Raw genomic sequence first — 22,010 nt, 5'->3', positions numbered from 1 at the left:
TGACAGTAAAGATAGAGATCAACAAAAATGACTTGAGAATTGTTTGTGCAATTTGCTAAAGCTGAACAAATACATACTCTAGAGCAAAGTGATTCTAATCCTGGGCACATACCACTCAACCAAAGTGCTTAGGTATCTTCTCCAAAACACAAAGAACATTCATGGCAGTGCTACTTATGACTCCAAACAGAGGAAACTACCCAACCATTCCATAACAGAATAGATGGAATTTAGAAATGACAGGCAAAACTAAGCCTGCAAACATGTTAAGGAAAGAAAGCAAACACAAGAGAACACACACACTGAAGATCGCATTCAGAGGAGACACAGAACCACTTGGAGAGGAGCATCTTGCGAGTCAGTTGACTTCTCAGGTTGTGCACAGTTCGTAATCAAGGTAAAAATAGTATTTGAAATGACAGCTGCTCTCAGATCTAGATTCTACGACATCTGTGCTCCCCCCGTTCTCAGACTACTGGCTGCTTAACCAACCATGAAACAATGACATAACCCACAAAACAAGGTCCCCCTTCATGAATAAAAACCAGCTTCCTTGGGCATCCTTTTTAGACATACGGGAATGTGAGAGTTTCAAAGCACCCACTAACTTGAGAAATCTAACTTAAAGATAATTCTGTTACCATGGCATACATCAGAATTTCATTATTTTTCACAGCTCTATTGCTGGACAGTTAGGCTTACGTTTCATCTTTACTTATATTGCTACTACATCTGGTATCTTTGTAAGTACATCTGGAAGATAAATAGCTAAACTCTTTATTTATCCCAACCTAATTAAATGTCCCATAAACAACTCAAATTCCACATTTTCTCCTCAAATGCTACCCCTACCCATAAATTAAAAACAAACAACAGAAAAGAAAAAAAGAAAGAAATGGCTCAAGTCCCCGATTTCTCCTTCAAATCCAAGCTCTGTGTTCTTTGCAAAGGCTCGGTAAGCTCAATTTTACTCTAAATCCAATTCTTTACTATTTCTTCCTTTAAAATAGCTCCTCGCATCTATTTAACCAAACTCATGTTTATCTGAATTACCATATCAAAATTCTGAACTGAGCTGCTGTTTGTAATTTTTGTTTTGCCTTTTGCAGTCTCCACACTGTACCAACAGACTGTAATAGAAGAAATCAAACTCACTACTCCTCTTGTACAGAGCCTATTGGCTCTTCATGGTAAAAAGACCTAGCTCTTCAATTCTCTAGAGTCCTCTGATTCTCTCATCCTTGGATTATGCATGTATGCTTCCCTAACACAGAGTAGGTCCCCAAATGATGGAAGTATAACATCTAAAGTAGAAGTTGGGAAGTTTACCTCTTTGATCAGTTCAGACTGGCCCACAGTGTAGCTGTAGTTGGCAATCAGGGTAGCAATACCAACATAGGATCTCACCAACTCTGCCAGAAGACGAAGGATAGTGGAGGTAGGCATTAAAGGTTTACTGCCCTTGCCTTTCTGCTTGCCTTCCTCAGAGGCCCGGTCCCCTTCTTTATCTTTCTTCGTATCTCGAGACTCCTCTGGAGTCGCAGCAGCTGTGGGAAATCAAACAATGGGTCATTTTCATATTAGAAACTGGGACAAGCAAGTCAAATGGGTAAAGAATACTACTACTCCTATACTGGTCTAAACTGATGCTCTCCTCATGCTGTTGTAGAAGGACAGAGAAGTAGCAGCTCCTGGAAGGTGCATGATGCCAAGTATAAGAGAAAGGCTTTTTGTACCTTTGTTCAAGCATCTCCCACCTTTCCTCCTTTTATATATAATTTTACGCTCTAGAAATATTCTACTAGTACTAGCATGCTAAAGCTGTGATGTATACTTTGCGTTGTTCTCATATGCTTGCCTGGTGCATACTTACGAATGCAGTTCAGCTCTAATAACTTCCTGCATAAATGCCCTCCTATCTTTGTTGCAGATCTCACTCACTATACAAGGTTCTTTAAGAACAGTGAATATATCTGATGCATATCAGTATCTAATACAGCCTGTCAAATAGTGGGCACCAATATTTCCTTTAACAATATTTCCACCACTCATACTATGCACTACACATGAGCAGGGAGCCCAAGCTAACGAGTAAACCAATGTTTTTATTAATTATCAGGCTTTTTTTTTGGATCTTCAAAAAAATGTATAACCTGAAACACCTGTGCCAAGAATTAGTTCTTGAAAGGTCTCATTAGTCTTGCTCCCACAGGATGTTCCATTTGGGAATTAGAAGGCAGGACGTGGTACTATGAAAACCATATAGCTAGAACTACAAGTCTTTGACGTCTGCTTATACAAGGAAGCCAGAATGACATGATGTGGGCTGAAGAACACAACTGAAGGATGCTAACTAGCATAGTTTTACTTCCAACTAATTTCAGGATACAGAGAGGCCCTTTATTTGAACACTGAGTACATCTCTAAGAAAGTTCAAGATACCCACAATTTCTAGAAGCTGTTTTTCCAACAAAGAAGAAACCTGGAGGGAGAAACAATTTCTTACCTTCTGCTTGGGTGGCCCCAGCAGCAGGATTCTCAGTGGTGGCACCATCTGCAGCAAAGACCTGACTCTGTGGAAAGAGCAAACATTGAGCCATAAAAGACTGTAAATGGCAGGAGTCTTTTCCAGATTACTGGCTGTGAATGCTACAAACACTCTTTGGCTGACTGTGTTCAGAAATTTCCCCTTCATACCACGAACATTTGGAAACCTATCATTATAAACATAGTAACTCCCCAATAAGTAGGTAGTTGGACTTGACTGGAGTATAAGAGGTTGGACTCTATGCTTGGCATATGCTTGCAATGAGGGAATCTCAACTGAACTTGAACTATGGTTATGCAACAAGGTGGAGGAACCCACCATGGGGGGAGGGTGTGGGGAGAATCCCAGTTCCTATGAAATTACAACACAATGTAATTAATGAATAAATTTAATAATTAAAAAAGGAAAAAAACCACAGTAACTTGGAAAGCAGGAAAAAAGATAAAATAATAACTTCTGGAAATAATATCCAACAAAAGGTAAAAAAGAAACCCTGGTGATGTGAACATCACATTTTTAGGCAACAGATAATTTTCACTTACATCAAAATTAACACTTTTGAAATTTCCCTGGCAAAACTCAAAGTTCTGGGAGAGTACAGACATTGCAAATGGAGATGATTAGAGGCTGTTGCAACCGACTTACATTAATGGAAAAACCTGTTTGTCCGTCGAAGTCACTGGTCTGACGAGTAAGTGACCGGTACTGCTGGTACACATCATCGCCCATGTCTTGCAGGAGTTGGCCAACTTCTTGAGTCATAGCCGCAGGTTTACTATCAGATTTGTCGGCTATAAAAACAGGACAGTAAAAAGAGGAATCAACAAAATTCCACTTAATTGTTTAATGCGAATGTAGCTTGGTCAACTTTACTTTATGCTGCTAGAACTATTTACAGAATAACACATCACTGAATTTTCAGAAGCAATGTAAGCATAGTCACAGCATAATGACCTTTGGGTCACTGACAGATTGCACAAGTGATGACAAAACGAAGCCCCACTGGGCAGCAGACTATACCATCTGGGCTTGCACAGTGTGTTCCAATTTGTCCTTGCCACTATCTCATACATGAGTGCATGACAGCAAGCATCTATGGTGTACAGAATTCTCATAATATACACTTTTCATGAACTTTGGCTACATAAACCCTTTGCATGGAATTCTCTGATTAAAACAAACTTTAATGCAATTTAACATGAACTTTTTGGGATTACAGTTATGATAGTGACCAGTCTTATTGGAACATTAACTGGACTTTTGCCTCTTTCTGAAGGACTTATTTGAAAGGCAGCGTCAAGACAAAGAAAACATGTGGAGACTTTCCATTCACTGGTTCCCTCTGCAAATGGCTTCAAGGGACAGACAGTACTGAGCCAGTCCAAAGCTAGAGCCTAGAACTCCAGCTGGGTCTCCCATGTGGTGACAGTGATCCAAGCATCTGGGCTATCTTCTATTTCATAGTGCATCAGTATATAGGTGACGGCCAGTGGAGAAGCCAGGACTTGAGCTGGCACTCATGTGGGATGCAGTTGTTCTAAGCAACCACAACTTCTGACCACAAGCAATTAACTGTCAGTCTCCTTATTTTCCTGAGCTGTCATCATTAAGCTTTAATCAGCTTGCAGTGGTGTAAGGCTTACAAAATGGGAGGTCAATACATGGTTACCACAGCTATATAACTAAATTATTTTGGGGAGCAGAGGATATACAGTTTCTGTGGTGAGGAAGCAAGGGATTCTATGTATGTATCACAGTGCTTTTTAGACGAGAAGCACTGCAATATTAGTATTTTCTTGATTTATTCAAGGCAGTCTGCATTGAATTTAGTACCTCCTGAAAGAAATGCACAAGGACATGAATGCAATGTAACCCTGCTTTCCAAGCAGTTCAATCATGATATTCTCAGTGCTTACAAAACACCTTAAAAATACTATATTTTCACTACAATTATAAGATGATACTGCCTCCGCTATTAAGTATTTTGTTCTTCCCTCTTTATGGTGATAAACTCATTCAAAACTTCCACAATCGTCTCACCCTCATCATTCAAGAATCATTTCAGAATTTACATTAGGAAGCGTTCTCAACTCTTACCCACCCCTGCCTAAGCAGGCCACTTGCATCGCCCTAGGAAACATCACTACCTGGTGGTACTGGTCATGCTCCAGGACTTATCAGCTTCCTCAGACTTGCCTTGTGTGTCTCAACTCATCTTGAGTCTTCAGGGAGTGGGTGGGTACACTATCCCATGAGCTGGTTAATCAGACCCAAGATAAACAGTGTGTTTTCCAGTGCCAAAACTCGTGAGGACGGCTAGCCACATACCTTCCTCTGGAGCATGGTAAGCAGCCAGAGCATTCAGCATATCATAGATCACTTCCTTGATGGTATCAGGAATGACTGGCAGAGATGATGGCTTCAAAGGCGTCGTCTTTACCAGCTGTACAGCGTTAGGACCTTTAATTCTAAGATTCTCAAATTCATCATCTGATGCTAAGCCAAAATAAGAGAACAATCAGTCAACAGTGAACCAGTTCCTAAATTTGAAATGAACATTCAAAGGTGCTCATGACATAGCATTAGGGCTAATCTTTAAGTAGTTCACTAGAAAATATGCTTATTGCCATACTCAATACTACAGGACTTAATATAGCAGTGCCAAATAGGAAGGACTTGTGGGTTAGACGATTCTTTATTGGATTCAGAAAATTCTTTCCTGCCTCATTTTGTCAACAAGAGATGATCGCTTTTTTTTCCTTTTATTTTGATCCTTTTATTGTAATAGTTTTCAAAAGTGTAGGCCAGTCACCTTTTAGAACATCCTAGAACTTGCATTTATCTTAGTGTTTCTTTGTAATGAAATACTAGTCAAAACTCTTTGGCTAGAATGCACAGATGACATTACCCACTGCAACACCCAAGACAGACATCCATTTGTCTCATAATTACTACGTTATATGTAACCCGTAGCAGCAGGTAAGCCCCACTACCCTACTTATGGAGCTCTTTGAAGGCAAGGACTGCACTGGCTGAATCCTTGATTTGTCTGGAAGTAATTAGAAGATGCTGAGGCACCTAGTAAACTGACCTAAAGGACTAAATCAGCCAATGTTGCAACATTTAGGCAAGGAGGCCATCCAAGTTATAGACCCCCTCATAGGGAAACCTCAGGAGTTATACCAGGCCATCACCACAAACGTGGCCAGAAACAAGTCAAACCCACCAGTTCCTGAGCCTCGAGGGGCTGGAAGGGCGATGCGTATACAGCAGTTGGCCACTTCTGTGAATATGTCTGGATTGCGGCATGCAGCTGGTCCAAGGACACGAAGGATGTAGTTGATCTCCCGAGAGCCTAGGCTGCCTGATACGACACCAGAGGTAGTGCTACCAGCTCCACTTGTAGCTGCTGAGCGGACAACCTGGTAAAGAAAGGGAGAAAAACTGCCAATTAAGCACAGCGTTTTAAAAATACAAACGCTGTCAAGGAAATTGAAGGATTAAGATACTAAGCAAGCTTAATTAAAATATTAAGATGTTTTATTTTTAACACCTTGTCCTATCAATACTTGATTAAAATTATGACTCACAAAAAGTTGCGTCATATTTCTAAACCATCAAATATTCAGATTTGAGCTGCATGCTCCTTGCAGTAATCAGGAAATGTGCTTAGATCATAGATCTCAGGTGGCTTCCATATTGCAGTGCCAGATTCTAGCTTGCCCAATGTCATCCCAATGAGTCAAAATATGCAATACTGGTATATAAAAAATGTCATAACCTATCCAGTGCCCTATTGAGAGAGACATTAGCAACGTCAAGTTTCTTGGTATTAGAAGCAATTCCACAGCTAACCCTCTTGCGTAGGCATGCCTGATGTTACTGCTCAGGAAAACTCTTAGCCATAGAATTTCAAGGTCAGAGGCTATCCTAAACAGCAACAAAATGCTGCTCCATAATGTGGCTGCATCAATGTCTACTCCTACCAAAAGTAAGAATATGCCTGGTTTTCCATACCTGCACCTGTACCTGGAAAAGTATTATCAACCATTTTCATTTTGCCAGCTTGATTATTTGAACTGCCACTGATCACCCTTTGGCCTAGATCCCACCAAAATTTGTTTCAAACTTTGAAAGTTTTCCGCTCATCCAACAAAAAATTGTACATTTTTCTCAAGCAAATTAACCATTTAACCATCTACAATGCTTTATTTTGTAGTGTGCACTTGTTGGGCTGTGTTCTAACCCTAAGTAATTGTATATACTGCATTAAAATCTCTATAGTATAGGAGTGCCAGATCTGAGGTGAAATCGAACAGGGTTAAGAAATGTTTAGAGAATCTTGAGATGTATATGAAATGTAACTGGCACCACATTTCTGGCAAATCAAGTTAAATTATATTTTAAATTTTCATCTGATTTCTATAGAGTTCTAAAACAAAAATCTTAAATAAACCAAGACATGCATAACTATGTATACTGTAACATGACTTTAAACATGGGAAGCAATGTGTTGTGGCACAATGGGCTAAACTGGTCCTTGTGATACCACTCCATACACAAGAGCTTTGTTCGAGTCCTGGCTACCCTGCTTTCTAAGCCAACTCATGTACATGGTAAAGCAGTGAAAGATGGCTTATGTCCTTAAGCTTTGCATCCGTGTGGGAGAGCCTGAGTTTTAGGATCCTTACTCAAGCATGGCCCCGCTTCAGCTATTGCGGAACACACGTGGAGTAAACCAACACACAGAAGCCGGGAATCACTATCTTTCAAATAAAGTGACTATTTTACCAAAAAGACTTAAATAGAAAGAACTTAAACAGAATAACATGTTTGCCAAATCTTGTTCTGTTTGTTTTAACAAAATTACATTTTTATTCCTTTGTATTGACTGTATTCTGTCTTCCATTGCTTTAGATATTTCCTAAAACACACAAACTAGTTTTTAAGCTTTGTCAAAGGTGTTTTTCAAGTGCCTCTCACTGTGCCTAGTAGATCCTAATGATTCAAAAAGCTTTACAACACTTTTATACCCTGGAAAGACAAGGTTTTGAAAACAAGTTCACGGGTGATTGCCTGTGAGGTACTCTCATCAAAGAGTTCCTACATCGGAGTCATTACTACAGTAAATTTAATTCTACCATGTCCAAGCAAGTTTCCGAGTATACAGCTGGGGAGTTCTGCTGTAATACATATATAACATGAAATACACATGAATCTAAATTCTGCCGTAGTATGTATAACATGAAGTATATATAAATCTAACTATGTATCCCAAGAAGCATCAGAAGTTATTGAGTTCTGAGACCAAGGAAAACAAAGATAGGATAGAGAGCTAAATCAGCAGGACACTATTAAGAATCACCTTTTCCATCGTATGACGGAGTGTGCAGGGGTCTTCAATGATGTGTCTTAAAAGAAGTGTGACCAGAGGAGTAAAACCATTAAAGCCCGAGCTCTGGGTCAAATTCAAGATCATGCGGGTACTCTTCAGCTCTGCAAACATCATGGCATATTTGTGGTCCCGGGTGAGCCTCAGGCAGAGGCGCAGGGTGGCATGCAAAGTGTCTGGGTCCACAGGGACTCCCAGCATGCTCACACAGGCCCGGATTAAAACAGTCACCATATCTTCTGTCAGGCCCTGGATCAGGATGTCCCCGATTTTTGTTTCTTCCAGGCTTGTATCCTTTTCACTATTTGTAGTCTCTAGAGCCAATGGAGTATCTATAAAGAGGAAAAACAAAAACAGTTTGATTTGACACCTAGGTTCTAACAAGCAAAAAAGAGCACGCCTCCCATATGACTGACTGCTCAAGATGTGATGTGGCTCTTCGACATCTGATGAAAATCCCTGCTAATGCACCTGGGAAAGCAGCAGAAGCCTGTTAACATGCTTGGGACACTGCACCCACGTGGAAGGAGCCAAAGGAGCACCCGATTCTGACTTGGCCCAGTCCTGGCCACTGAAGCCATTCGGGCAGACGGACCCATCTCCCTCTGCCTCTACCTCTGCAACTGTTTTATAAAAATACATAAAGAAATCTTTAAAAAAGAGAACAGCAATTCTCACACCAGAAGAAAACGCATGTAATGAAGATTGTGTCTCTTTAAAGTGTAAGGCAATCTTCCAGAAAGCTAGCCAGTCACAATGCAAGTGTGCAGACATTAAGCCTGGGCTTTAGACATCATAGACTAAAATATGACTTAAAATTGGAAACAAAATCCTATACCATTGCCTTTATTTTCTTTACGTTTGATATCCATTTCTTTGCTTTCTTCCAGGGTCTTTTCCAGTTCCTGTCCATTGCTGTTTTTTGAGTTTTTATTCAGTCGTGGGACCCTGAGAAGAGTCAGCATCACAGGGCGTCGGTTCCCCGTTTCCTCATTAACCTAGGTAAGATGAAACATAAATAAATAAATATATATATGTATAAATAGATAGATAGAGATAGATAGATAGATAAAAGAAAAAGAACCTCTATGCAACAAGGAATTATGTACGAGTCTGAGAAGTGACTTCCCAAGAACATGCTGCATCCTGAAGAAATCCTGGCGATCTACAGGGATGAGCAAATCACACACAAAGAGAACCCAAAAGAAAAGTAGCAAACATTGAAGCCCTTTAAACTTTCCAGCAGAGCAAGCATCTACCCCAATCACTCTCTAAACCTTGACTGGAAAAAGCCACTTTGAGGAAGCATAATGTCAAACTGCCACAGATTCATGGTTGGTTCCATGACTGTATTAGATGGCATTGTAATACTAAAGTGAAACTAAACTACTCCCTGCAGGGCCATCATTCCTTATGGGTGTCAATATGAGACCTGGCTGCTTCATTTCTGATCCAGCACCCTGTTAATGTGCCTGGGAAAGCAGCAGAGCATGGCTCAAGTACTGGGCCCCTGGTACTTACCCTGGAGGACCTAGCATCAACCTGGCTCAGACCCAGCCATTGGTGAGGGAACCAGGTCATTAGTAAGGAACTGCATCGGAAGTAGAGCAGCCAGGAGTGAATTAGCACCCATGTGGAATGGTGAGCCCCCCGTAGTGGCTTATCTTGCTACACCACGGCACCGAACCCTCAGATAAAAACCCTCAGGAAAAGCATAACTCAATTCTTTGAAATAGCAAAATTTAGTAGTCGTAATCCTGCTGTTTTGGAATGAAAACTGTGAGGGACACCTACCATATTCACCTCTTTTCAATACAGTTTATGGTATTGGATAAGTGTATACCTGCACCATTGTAGTGAACTGGACAGTGTATCTTCTTCGGCCTGCAGTGAACCGCACACTTGTTTCTCCTGATTTCCAGGCAGAATCAATAGTGCTGTTGTTGCTTGCACTGTAACTACACCAACGCCCAGAGCGGTCATCAAACCAGCGCCAATTGTTACTGTTGGACTGTAGGTACTAGATGTGAAAGCAAAAACATTTTCTTCTTTGTATTTGCTTCAAGTTCGTCAGTATTAGTGACATCATAATCATTTACCAATAAATCTAATTCAGGAAAAAGGACTACTGGACATGTGACATTATGAATACTGAGTTTGTATTTGCCCTCACATTCCTTAGCATTTATTTAGGCAAAAATCCACCTTCTCCCTTCCTTTTTTTCCCCAAATATTTTCCCGTAAAGAGGATTGCTCATTTGAGATATACTGCAACAAAAATCTGCTCCTGAGAAAGTACGCAGGCAATGTAACACATGGACATCTTTGTCTTCGGAACTGTTGTTTACTTAGTCCTTCATGTAGCATCAGAGCCACTAATCCTCTCAAGACTTTACACGCTTTAAACAGTGACTTCCAGAGTAAAAGCTTTGCGGCATTTGACGAGCAGTTCCATACACAGTTAATTCTACCTCCCTACTCCATTAAAAGAGACATCTGTACAAATTGCTTAAGAAATGTACCCTATCCACTGCTCTCCAACATTCTCTCCTGAGCTGCTCCTTTCGAAAAGCCGCAATGTCCCGCCAAGCAGACGAATGCCCCACACCACACACCTTAGTCATCTGCGCTCTCCTTTTCGAGGATATGGCTGTCTTCTCGTAGAAGTCGATCAGGAGCAGCACTGGGGTGATCCACCTACAAGTGAAAACAAAAATGTCTGAAATATGATGTACAAACTGGCAAACCTCTCTTGATTCCATTAGGCATGCCATGATTCATCAAAACACTAGAGTACTCAAGATTTGACCCACACAGGAACCAGAAAATAGGGGGTCAAAATCCAGTACAATGCAAGAACAGCTGGACGTGGTAGCCTAGTGGCTAAAGTCACCGCCTTGCATTCCACGGGATCCCAAATGGCTGCTGATTTTAATCTTGGTGGTCCAGCTTCCCATTCAGCTCCCATTCAGCTCCCTACTTGTAGCCTTGGTAACCTGTTCCTAGCTGGGAGACCCTGATGAGGCGCCCGGCTCTTGGCTTTGGATTGATATAGCTCTGGCCATTGCAGGTGCTGAGGGAGTGAATCAACTAATGGAAGACCTTCCAGTCTTGTCTCTCCTCTTCTCCATATATCTGATTTTCCAATAAAAATAAAATAAATATATTAAACTAAATAAATAGTTACTCACTTTGGGGTCTGTATCTCTTTCTGTTCCTTGGCGGCCTGGAGGCAAGGCTGAACCACTTCCAAGAGTTTGATTAAAACATTAAGGATGCCACTGGATTCAACCACCCAAGCACAAGGTAGCTTCAACTCCTAATTTGTCAAGGGGAAAAACAAACAAACCAACTACATATCAAGTAATATTCAGTACCAAGAAGTAAGAAGCTGTAGAACACTGAAGCAAATAGTAAGACAAGTAACATAACTGAAATCAAATTCCACCTCCTTCCACTACCTATTGGGTAAAAATGCGATGAGTCGCCTGAACTGGCTGGATTTTATTTTCTGATGAATCTAAGAGAATTCAATTTTTATCTCCAATAAATAAATGTGTCCTACAAATTGCCTGGGGCATTACTATGTGCTTAATATGCATGCTCTTATTTACATCAATGGGAGTTGTCATCCTTCACTATGTGGGAATTGTAGTCTCTAACTTAGAGACATTTTAGAATCTTAACAAGGCAGATGGGATAAGCACATTACTTTTTTTGATCCTGGGGTTATAGGGCTACACTAAAATGTTACATTTGAAAGGAATAACCAAAAGATGAAAATGTATCTACAACATGACAAAATATTCAGACAGTACTGGATAAAATAACATCTTATAACTATATTTCAATTGTTTGAGTAAATAGAAAAAGACCAGAGGAAAATAATAAGACTGATGGGACCATGAGGGATTTTTCGGTTTTGTTACTCAGAAACTCCAACTGTAAGAACTTGCGCATCCCTCCACAAGTATATATAATGCCATAAAAAATGACTATGTCTATCATAAACGAAAGCTATATGATAGAAGGAGGTACAGCATTTGGCCCCTACATTGGACTTACTTCTGGAATCGCTGTTAGGGATGTAGTAGAATATGTCCTATTTAAACTTTATCGTGATGAGCTACCAATGAACAACTCATGGTTAATTATCTCCTAGTTTCTATGTTAATTAGAACAAGAATCATGCCTTGTACAAACCTTGCAATTGTCTCAATAAATCTGACCAATGAGGAAAAGAAACGAAGAGGAATCTGATTCTACCTGATGCTTGCCACCTTCCCATGGAACAAATTTAATTTCCACACTCCTCCACTTACAGGTGCACAATGGTGCAAAAACATTCCAGGACCACATTATGATAGCAATTTGAATACTCTCCTTTTGAATTGCCACCATATAATCCTTTGTGACACAATGTAGTTGAATGACACACATATGCCTTCCATGAACACACGCAATGTTGCACTGCTGGTGCCACTGCTGTAGCACAGAACTGTATTATATACTATGCACATCTTAACTTAGGGGACGCTGGGTTCTAGAAACACAGGGATCATGCCTCATAGCCCGCTTTAAATTCAATGTTTCACATATACTAGGTACTTGGTATTTCTTTCATATATCAATTATAGGGCCCAAAAGATTCCAAGTCTTACCTCAAACAGCAAAGTTAAAAGCAAGATTCTAGTAGCCAAATTGGAGGCCTGGGGGAGGGTAGCCATCTGGCTAATCCACTCGGACACAGTTTTTGTGTCACTTGTTGTTAGTGGAAGAGCAGCTTTGATCAATACGTCAGCAGCTTCCCAAACCTGCCGGGGGATGGAAGATACGGAGAGGAGTCAGGTTTAGCCTTTTAGCATACTCCTCTCTAAGGTAACAGATTCACTGAAGAGAGGCAGTTCAACAGTAACATATAGCTATCCAAAGGATTTGGCACTTGTATCAAAAGATATATATGCCCCTAAAGGATGATCAACAAAATGACTACTTTCTTGGACCACATTATAAACAAGGAAATTAATATTCCAAAAACACTTTTAAGGCAGTGTGGGAGATATATCTGCCATTTGTTGGTTCATATCCCAATGCCTCCAATAGCCAGGGCTTAAAATGCTCTCTGGGAAAAAAAATTCAATAATTTTTTGTAGATGTCACCACAAATGATTGCATCTTTTGATTTCCATCTTCATTGCAGCTTATAAGTTATGAAATATAATATTATTCTAAGTGTTATAAAGAAATAGGAGTCCTGTTTACAGTTTGCCAATACAGAGAAATGATACTCAGTGAGAGAGGAATGGTGACATTTTACAAAACCTAACAAATTATCACACTGTATTTTATAAATGTGCACTGTTACCCAACTGAATATACAGCATTCCATTTGGGTGCTGGTTAGTGTCCCTCCTACTCTGCTCCCAGCTTACGGCCTAGGAAAGCAGTAAGGCAGAAGAGGACAACCCAAAGCCTTGGCAGCCTGCACGCATTAGAGACCTGGAAGCAGTTCCTAGTTCCTGGGTTCGGACCGGCTCGGCTCTGGATCAGCTCAGATCTGGCTGCTGTGGCTAACTGGGGAGTGATAGAAGATCTTTCTGTTATTCCTCCCCCCTCTCTGTAAATTGAGCTGTCTTTAAAAAACAACAACAACTAAAACCCCTCTTTTTTCAAGAGAAAAACCCACCTCACAAGTACTTGTCAGAATGGGGAACTGATTGTTGAGGTTGACACAAAGAAGGAAAAATCATTTATTCACCGAGAACCCATGGGGGACCTAATTCAGCTGCAGCACAAGACATCTTTTGGATATTTAAAAGACTAGAGAAGAACTCTGTTTTGTTTTCTCAAAGTTAGTTTTGTTGACAGGTAGTTCACTGTTGCCAGAGCCAGGTTACTAGATAAAAAGAACTTAAACATACCCATATGGGGAATTCAAAAACCTGGTACTTCAGAAAGCAGGTTTGGGCAGATAGCAGAGAACGACTTCACCTAGTCCACTCTTACGGCTACCTGGGAGTTTACCTGATTGACTACTTGTTTCAGAATCATGTCCCGATAGTCTGCTCCATTACGTTTGATCGCTGTCATGATCAGATCACATACGCGATACACTGTGTCTGGCAGCTCATCCAGGAGGTGGAAGCAGCCTGGTAACATTGTGTCTGTGAAAGTGTGGAGTTCATCTTGCTCCAGAGGGTCAGCATCTTGGAATTTCTCTAGGCACTTGGCTTCTTCTTCTTCCTGCTTTTCCCGGGCTTTCCGTTCTTCTTCCTCCTTCCTGCAAGCAACTTCCTGGAGGAAGGGAAGGGACAGTGACAGCACAAGGGGAAGGTGGAAGAAGAAACTGTGGAAGACTGTCAGAACAGATTTGCCTCACCATCACGTTAACACCCTCTACCTTCTCGGCAAGCAATTAACACTTAAGAGTGTGGTAAGAAGCATGAGGGCAGACACACAGGTTAAGGCAAAGTGGGGAAGGCAAAAGGGAAGAAAATCTCCATTTCATAAAACCCTGACAATTCATCTAAAGCATCTTAAACCACTTCCCACAAATTTATCCTAATGGGCACTAGCATATACATGTCATATCTGGTGATAATGATTAAATGTTTCTTGTGCTTCATCTATAAAGATTCAGGACAATATGATGTAGCTTAAAGATAGATGGCATAGTTGGGGCTAACAGGTGCTCACACTGTCTTTCTTTGGACTTTAATTCTGCCAAATACATGGCATAAATGTCCATTTTACTACTAAGACTAAGGGATGTACCAAGCTCTTCCGAATTCTATTTGCTAGTTACCTCAGGTGACTCTGCCCTTTGATCCATTGGGATATCCTGTCCCAGAGACATGGCAATTGCTCTCATCATCTGGTCCTCTTCGGACATGCTGAGATCCTACAGAAAGACAACAGAAAATCCAGCAACTACATAGATCCACACAGGAACCCAATGCGGCTGCCCCAACTGACAAGGAATCAGACATCTTGTGCTCATATGTTAGAGATGGAGAGGGTTGTCAAATGCTGCTTTCTCTAGAGAAAACGAACTAGGCTTACCTGGTGACTATAAGAACCCAGGGGATAAATTAGAATGAAAATTAAGCATAGAAAAGGGGCTTCAATGTGATCACCTAACTCTCCATCTCAGGAAATTGTGCCTCTTCTAGTGCTTTCTGGCTATGGGTTATTTTGCAAACCAAGTCCAGTAATTTGCATGGCCGAGGTTTAGGAAACTTCTGGTCATTATATTATGGAGATTTGAGAGTTAGCATGAAAAAGAAAATATTGGCATGGAGGTATTTGAAAATGAGAAGCAGCTTATAGAAAGATCAGTGATGGAAGGATGAGGGTAAAAAAAAAGGATATCGGTAGCCAAAGCAATATCCTCGAAAACCAGAGCTCCTGAGCCAACTCACTCGAACAACTCCTCCCATGATTGGAGGAGGGTGGGTTAGAAGGTACTCTGTGGCCTGCTCCATGGTGCTGGTATTCAACAAGGCCTCCATGGCATGTTCCCTTGTGAAGCCCATGTCCATGAGCTATAAAAAGAATGCAAGAGTTCAGCACCATACGAACCGAAAAATTCAAATGCATTTTAGAAAGAGAGGATTCTGTTTAAGATAAGAACTGAGAGCATGTATAAGTAAAGGCAGTTAGTAACATGAACAACCCTTTCAGCTTAGTGCTTCCACAGCATTGAAACATTAAAGTTACTGAGGAAGGAAATCAAGGTGATTCTCATTTCCATTCGCTACGAAAGAGGGGAGGGAGGAGAGGAGGTTATTGTGATTAATAGGGTTAACTGTAATTAAAAGGTTGAGATTTATACACTGAACCACAAAGGGTAAAGAAAACAAACTAGTAATTGAAAATGTGCCCATAAAACATATTTAGGACTTATCTACTCCTATAGAGATTAACATGAGATGCACATAAGGCAATCACACCCCACAGCTTTTAAACATCAAACAAATATTTCATAATGACAGCACTACAGTTTATGTATTGTTTGATGTTGACTAGGTTGAAAAATTAGGCACGGAACCAAATGACTTAGAAAGGAAAACAATGACTGCCTCGTGAAGGTAGTCATTCTGAATGCCTTGTAAAAAAGATACTTGGCTGTGTTTTCCGAATGTTCTAAAGAGAGCATTTATTACTTTTCAAAAGAAATGGTGCATGCATGTAATAGAGGACAGATGGGAAAAGGACTCTAGACACAGGAAACGCACATACATAAAAATTCCAAGAGCAAAATACTGAAACACTTCGAGGTTGAAGTGGAAGGATCTGATGTGTCATTTCCTTCCTCCTTCTAGTCTGCAATTTCCAAAATCTCGGTAAAAAAATTTATTTGAAAGTAGAGAAAAATTTTTGCAGTGATTTAGGTTTCAAACTGCTCTTGGAGAATAAATCCAGACCACAGTATCCCTTCACCTTTACAGATTAACCAGAAATTAGCCAAGCAAAGTTTGCATCTGTTATGGTTTCTCTAAAAATCTTGTTGAAATTTAAATAACAATATTAGATATAAGAGGCGAATTATTGATTTATCTATTCATGCAACTAATGGATTAATAGATTACATTGAGAGTGGGTCTGCTGTAAAAGAGCTTGTCTAGGTCTCTCACCATCCATGCCCTGTACTGCCCTGGGACTCTAAGTAGAAGCGCCCTCGCCACACGATGCAGTGCTTTACCCCTGGAACCAGAACTGTGAGCCATTGTTTGTAACTGACACCCAGTTTGTGATATGGTCTCATCAGCAACAGAAAATGGGCTGAGATAGCTTCCAAACAAGCTGGCAGAAGCAAGCTACTGAGGATACTCTTTAAGAGCTGCACGTGCTTGGGGATACACAAAGAAACCACTGGTGCCATAGTACCAGAACCACACTCCAACTTTGGGCTGGAGAATACTGGAGAATACTGCTTGCTATGAGAGGGAGTGAATTACGCTAACAGGACAGGGCACTTAGTGGTACATGAACCTAGAAAACTCAGAACCACTGGACTGGTTTGGGTACACAGTATGGAGCGTGGCATGTGAGGCAAGAACCTTACCTGTTGCAGCTGTTGCTGGTTGACTTGAGGTTCCCGGCGAGAACCACCATCTTCTTGCCCTGTATCTTCCTCTCCTCGGGATCCTTCCTTTTCTTTGCTTAATCTCTCTCGAATCACAGGTTCTCCACGCAGGATATGGCACAAAATGGCCAGCATGGACTCAGCCATTCGTCCTCCATACACCTTCAAGGGTTTCCGATTCCACAGGTTCTTGATGCAAGTAAATGCAGCCTGTTATATGAAAAATTGGTGAAGATCAATTTGCTTCAAAGTCCTAGGAGGAACAGGTTCAAAGACTATGGAATTCTCCTTTCAAAATCACTGTAACCAATAATAACCTAAGGCTGGCATTGAGAGCTCCCAAGGAAGCACAGAGCAAGGAAACATAATTCAATCTGAAGGGACCAATTTCCAATTAATTTATAGTTCAAACAAGTGTGTATACGACAGAAAATTCCCAGTCTCTGTAGTGCCTTCTATTCCTCAATCATGTTACCTCTCCAAGGAGGAGGGATTTAAATGGGAGTTAATTATTTAGTATGAGAAATGTTTCTTACTTTTAAATGTCAAATACTCACTTTTTGGGTTACTACAAGGAAGCGGAGGGCACTGAATTGTGGAAAGTTCTGGACTCCTCCTGGCAATTTTGCAGGCAGAGAATGTGGAGATTCAAGCACCGTGGTGGGATTCACCATCTTCTCGACAAGCATCAGCCAGGCATCGAGGAATTCTCCTGTACCGTCAGGTAAATCTGAATGTTCCAATCCCTCAGAAACGGGAACTTTGCCTCCCATGGACAGAGCCCAATTGAAAGTTCTAAATTCAAGAAACAGAAAGTAAAGAGATAACATATTAGTATTTTAATTGGGGGTGGAAGGGGCTACATTTAACAGGTCTGAAATCTCTAGATTTGAACTACAGGTTTCTCGACCATAGCCAGCCCCAACCTAGCAAAGATATGGAGCAGTTTAAAACCTTTAACAAGAACATTAAAAAGACTGTTGGACTTAGCAAAACAACAAAGCCTATTAAGGGCTAAAAAATGTCCTGTTCATACATAATCCATGGAGTTGCCAGTCACTTCAATAAAGCTCCCATCAGGCTATGTCATTTGTAACCTACATTCAGTAGAGGGCAGAAAACGGACGAGGTAGAGGCTGAATACTCAGGGGACACAACAAATATCTTTTTCAAGGGAAATCAATGTATGAAGTTCACATCACCAAGAATATAACCACTACATATCTGAGTGTCACGACATAGGTGACCTAGAAAGCTGTGGGCTTGAAGGACATCCAGGAAAGTTCAAACTTAAAGACGACATGCTTCTCTTTGCAGCAAATGATCCTTACTCAAAAAGAGCATTGTGGCCTCCAGAGCACAGAAATTTCTGTAGCATGAGGTGGTAAGGATACTTCCTCTCGTCAAACAGCATTGGGGATGTGAAACCAACCGAACAGATGAAGAACGTCAGCCTGAAAGAGGGCAAATGAAAAGCTTCAACTTCTCTGAGTCAAACAACGGAGCATTTATGTGAGAAGTCATGTGTAACAGTTTATAACTCATTCACGTGACAAAGTAGCAGAAGGCAGATGCAGAGAAGTTACTGAATTGCAATTTAAACCACATAAACTAACACCTTACACTTTAAGGTACGAATCGGGAGGTAGCAAGTGACATCCTAGTTCTGTAACTGAACAGTGCATTCCTTATTTAAATAGAATTAACTATGCACTGTCTAGCTGGCAAGACTAGTTCTTTCATTGTAAAGCAGCTCACCTGAAGCGTGGAGTAGGCGTATATGGTGGGGGCTGCCAAGACAAACCCTTTGTAAGGAGCTTGGTGAGGGCGGAGGCTGTGGATCGAGCTGCGGGTGTTGGTGCTGTAGTGGTGCTGGCAGCATGGTGACTCCTCCTCTGGCGAACAGGAGACCCCACACACAGCTTAACAAGGAGTCCAAATAACTCAGCAAGTGCTCGGCCTAATCGAGATGAAGCTGGAACCAAAAAGCACAATATCAGGCTGCATTCTCAAAATGGTTTCATCACAACACACTCGTTATCATTAACATAGTCTATGTCTGACCATTCACATTACACAAGAATTACAGAAACTTCAACTGTTCCTCTCTATAGGACATGTTCAATTTATGTGGGGACTTTAAAATGTACATGGGAATCGCTTCTTGGCCTTTTGGCTAAGATCAAGTGTAGTAAAATGTACATGGGAAATTCAAAATAACAAAAATAAAATGTTTATGGAAAAATTGAATAAAAGATAAGGCTTTAATTGCAAGCAATAGCAAAATTTAATGTTTTTTTTTCCATAACACAAATTTTCCAAGAACTTGAAGACCACGCATATTCATGGACTTCAATTTCTGAATTTAGATAAACTAAGTTTAAATTCCATTTCCATGAACTTTTCTTTTTGAAGCACCCTTACATGGCTGAGCGAAAAAGACCACAACTATAGCTAAGGACAACATGTAAAAAGGAATAAAAATTAACATAAACACTGCTTCACAACTTTTGAAAATTGTTCTGTACTTTACTACTACTGTAAAAATGAAAATGCTACCACAGCATTTTCTGAAATAAACACAATTCTGAGACAAGATGGGCTATGTCTAAATCAACAGTACCCCATATAGGCATCAAGCTGTATAGTCCTGCCTGCTCTACTTCTGATGCAACTCCTAGCTGATGTGCCCGGAAAAGCAAAGATGACCCAAATGCTTAGACGCTTGCACACGCATGCAAAAGTGGTGTTGGAAGGAGCTCCTACTTCTTGGTTTCAGCTTGGCATAGCCCCAGCTGTTGTGGCCATTTTGGGAGTGAACAGGCAGATGGAAGAACTCTCCTCTCCCCAACCTCTCTATAAATGCGGCCTTTCAAATAAACAACACAAACGTTCAAAAAATGTTTTGTAAACATGTATATGCCCATATGAACCCAAGGTATAAAAACAAGTTCTACTTGAACTCGTGTCACATCTCATGTTTAAAAACAGAGTAACTGTTGAAATATACAGAACAAAGTCCTATCCATTTAAATTGGGGTCTCTTAATCCCAGGTAACAGATATCTATCTATATATGTAACTGTATAGCCAATCTATATATCTATAGGTTTATATACTGGTTGTAGGACAGGTGTAACCAGGAGCTGAAAACTGAAAGAATTAGAATCAATGGGAAAGTCATATTGAAACAAAGTTTCCATTTTTCACTATGGCTTTCAGGTAAACAGCAAAGTGACTCAAAGGTAGTGTGCCAAGGTTACAGCAAAAGAAGTCAAAGTTAACTTTAATTTAGGGACACTGCTGATAAACTTTCAAATCTAAAAAAGTAGGAAAAAATGTAAATCTCATGATAATTTAAGATGACAAAGGCCACTTTTCTGCATTTCACCAGCATTCCTTCCAAATTCCCAGAAGTTAGACTTTCCCGTTTCTTTACACTATGTTGTTAGGAAGAGACAATGGTAAAGGACCGTATAAAACAGAACACCGAAATGACTAAAAAATTTCCTGTCTATATGGTATCCACGGAGTTTCCAGTGACTTCAATAAAACCCACACCAGGCTATATCATCTGCCACCAACATTGAGTAAAGGACAGAAAGAGGAAGAGGTGGAAATCAGGAATGCACAAACAAAAGGTAGAATGCTTCTAATAGAAAATGGTGGGCAATCGCTCCAGATGCAGACAGGTCAGCAGGGAAATTGAACAGATTAAGTGAATCAATATTAGTGGAACAGGAGAAGGAAGTATTTGCAATAAGCGAAGAGTAGCAGGGAAAGAATTAAAGTGGGGAGGGAAGACATGGTTGTCGGAGTGAGATTCTCCAGTCCCTTGGCAGTTAGTATAGAGCCTGAGACACAACAGATACAAAGCAACCTAACCCTGAAAGCGAGGCATAGCACTTCGTACTTTCTTAAATCAAAAAAATAAGCAGTTTGAGGACTGGTTAAGGCTCTGAAAATAAAAAATTGAAGTAAAAAAAGACATTCACTAACCTGATAACAAAGGTTTGATCTGTTTGATTCGGGCAGCCATAGCTGGTGTAATTTTAGATTTGCCCTTAGAGTCTGAAGTAGTAGGTTCATCTGTTTCCATGGGAGCCAGGGTGTCACCATCCAGCCCAATGCCTTCCAATAATCCCTGGGTAGAAGCATCCATGCTTCCAGTGGTCCCATCCTGTTCTCCATCTGCAGACACAAGAGGAAACATGAAGTCCTTCTGGAGGAAGCACTTACTTTGTGGCTTGTGATGAAGAGCAAGAGCTACCGATGGAATTCATTCTCTTGGGGAAAAAAAAAAGGAAAAACTGAACTGATATGCTATTCTGTTTGGAGCTTACTAAGTACATCCATCAAGGGCAGACACGGGCAGGCACCACTCACGGAATACTGTGTGTACATGTCTGCTGCTCAATGCAGGAACCCTGCAGAATTTTCTAACAATTTCAAATTGGAGTTTTCATTACTAGGGGAGAATTCTAGTTCCAGCAGTTAGGAATTTTAAATGTATGTGCTCTAAGGACTTAAAAACATAAGTTGGGCCCAGCATGATAGCCTAGTGGCTAGATTCCTCGCCTAGCACATGCTAGGATCCCATAAGGGCAGCCCCACAATCCATCCGCCTCTCTGCTTGTAGACTGGGAAATCAGTGGAAGATGTCCCAAAGTCTTGGGAATCTGCACCCACGTGGGAGACCTGGAAGAAGCTCCTGGCTCCTGGTTTCAGATCAGCTCAGTTCTGACCATTACAGCCATGTGGGGAGTGAACCAATAGATGCAAGATCTTTATCCCTGCATCTCCTTCCCTTTGTAAATCTGATCTACCTTTCCAATGAAAATAAATAAATCTTTTAAGAATATATCATCTTTATGCAAACCAGAACAAGTTACCAGGTTTTGTACTAGTATCCTAAAAATTGAGCAGAAAGTATGTCATCTACAACTGTTTTTATGAAACTGTAGGAAAATTCATCTAGAATAT

At 40.7% G+C, this 22,010-nt stretch overlaps 1 protein-coding gene and 1 non-coding gene across 12 annotated transcripts in view; one reads left to right on the top strand and one right to left on the bottom strand.

Annotated features, from left to right (window-relative positions):
- The window catches only part of HUWE1 (HECT, UBA and WWE domain containing E3 ubiquitin protein ligase 1), a 123,143-nt gene that overhangs the window by 31,095 nt on the left and 70,038 nt on the right, over positions 1 to 22,010 (bottom strand). For 10 of the 11 annotated variants that reach the window (XM_058658227.1, XM_058658217.1, XM_058658220.1 and 7 more), the window contains 19 exons: positions 21,027 to 21,218; positions 18,787 to 19,003; positions 18,360 to 18,482; positions 17,586 to 17,823; positions 17,008 to 17,238; positions 15,362 to 15,484; positions 14,746 to 14,841; positions 13,965 to 14,234; positions 12,602 to 12,754; positions 11,132 to 11,259; positions 10,556 to 10,637; positions 9,784 to 9,960; positions 8,779 to 8,938; positions 7,914 to 8,272; positions 5,775 to 5,970; positions 4,877 to 5,044; positions 3,194 to 3,339; positions 2,507 to 2,573; positions 1,330 to 1,547 (listed from right to left, as the gene is read on the bottom strand). In XM_058658227.1, coding sequence (XP_058514210.1) covers positions 1,330 to 1,547; positions 2,507 to 2,573; positions 3,194 to 3,339; positions 4,877 to 5,044; positions 5,775 to 5,970; positions 7,914 to 8,272; positions 8,779 to 8,938; positions 9,784 to 9,960; positions 10,556 to 10,637; positions 11,132 to 11,259; positions 12,602 to 12,754; positions 13,965 to 14,234; positions 14,746 to 14,841; positions 15,362 to 15,484; positions 17,008 to 17,238; positions 17,586 to 17,823; positions 18,360 to 18,482; positions 18,787 to 19,003; positions 21,027 to 21,218 — 3,344 coding nt within the window. The remainder of the gene's footprint in view (positions 1 to 1,329; positions 1,548 to 2,506; positions 2,574 to 3,193; positions 3,340 to 4,876; positions 5,045 to 5,774; positions 5,971 to 7,913; positions 8,273 to 8,778; positions 8,939 to 9,783; positions 9,961 to 10,555; positions 10,638 to 11,131; positions 11,260 to 12,601; positions 12,755 to 13,964; positions 14,235 to 14,745; positions 14,842 to 15,361; positions 15,485 to 17,007; positions 17,239 to 17,585; positions 17,824 to 18,359; positions 18,483 to 18,786; positions 19,004 to 21,026; positions 21,219 to 22,010) is intronic. The other variant, XM_058658223.1, reaches the window with a different exon arrangement.
- Positions 19,185 to 19,370, top strand: LOC118760441 (U2 spliceosomal RNA). Its single transcript, XR_009244603.1, has one exon. It is a non-coding gene; the product is annotated as a U2 spliceosomal RNA (small nuclear RNA).

Source organism: Ochotona princeps, chromosome X (assembly GCF_030435755.1).
Source record: "Ochotona princeps isolate mOchPri1 chromosome X, mOchPri1.hap1, whole genome shotgun sequence".
Classification (NCBI taxonomy): Eukaryota; Metazoa; Chordata; class Mammalia; order Lagomorpha; family Ochotonidae; genus Ochotona; species Ochotona princeps.
The sequence above is the reverse complement of the archived record's forward strand: the minus strand, read 5'-3'. Positions and strand labels throughout refer to the sequence as shown.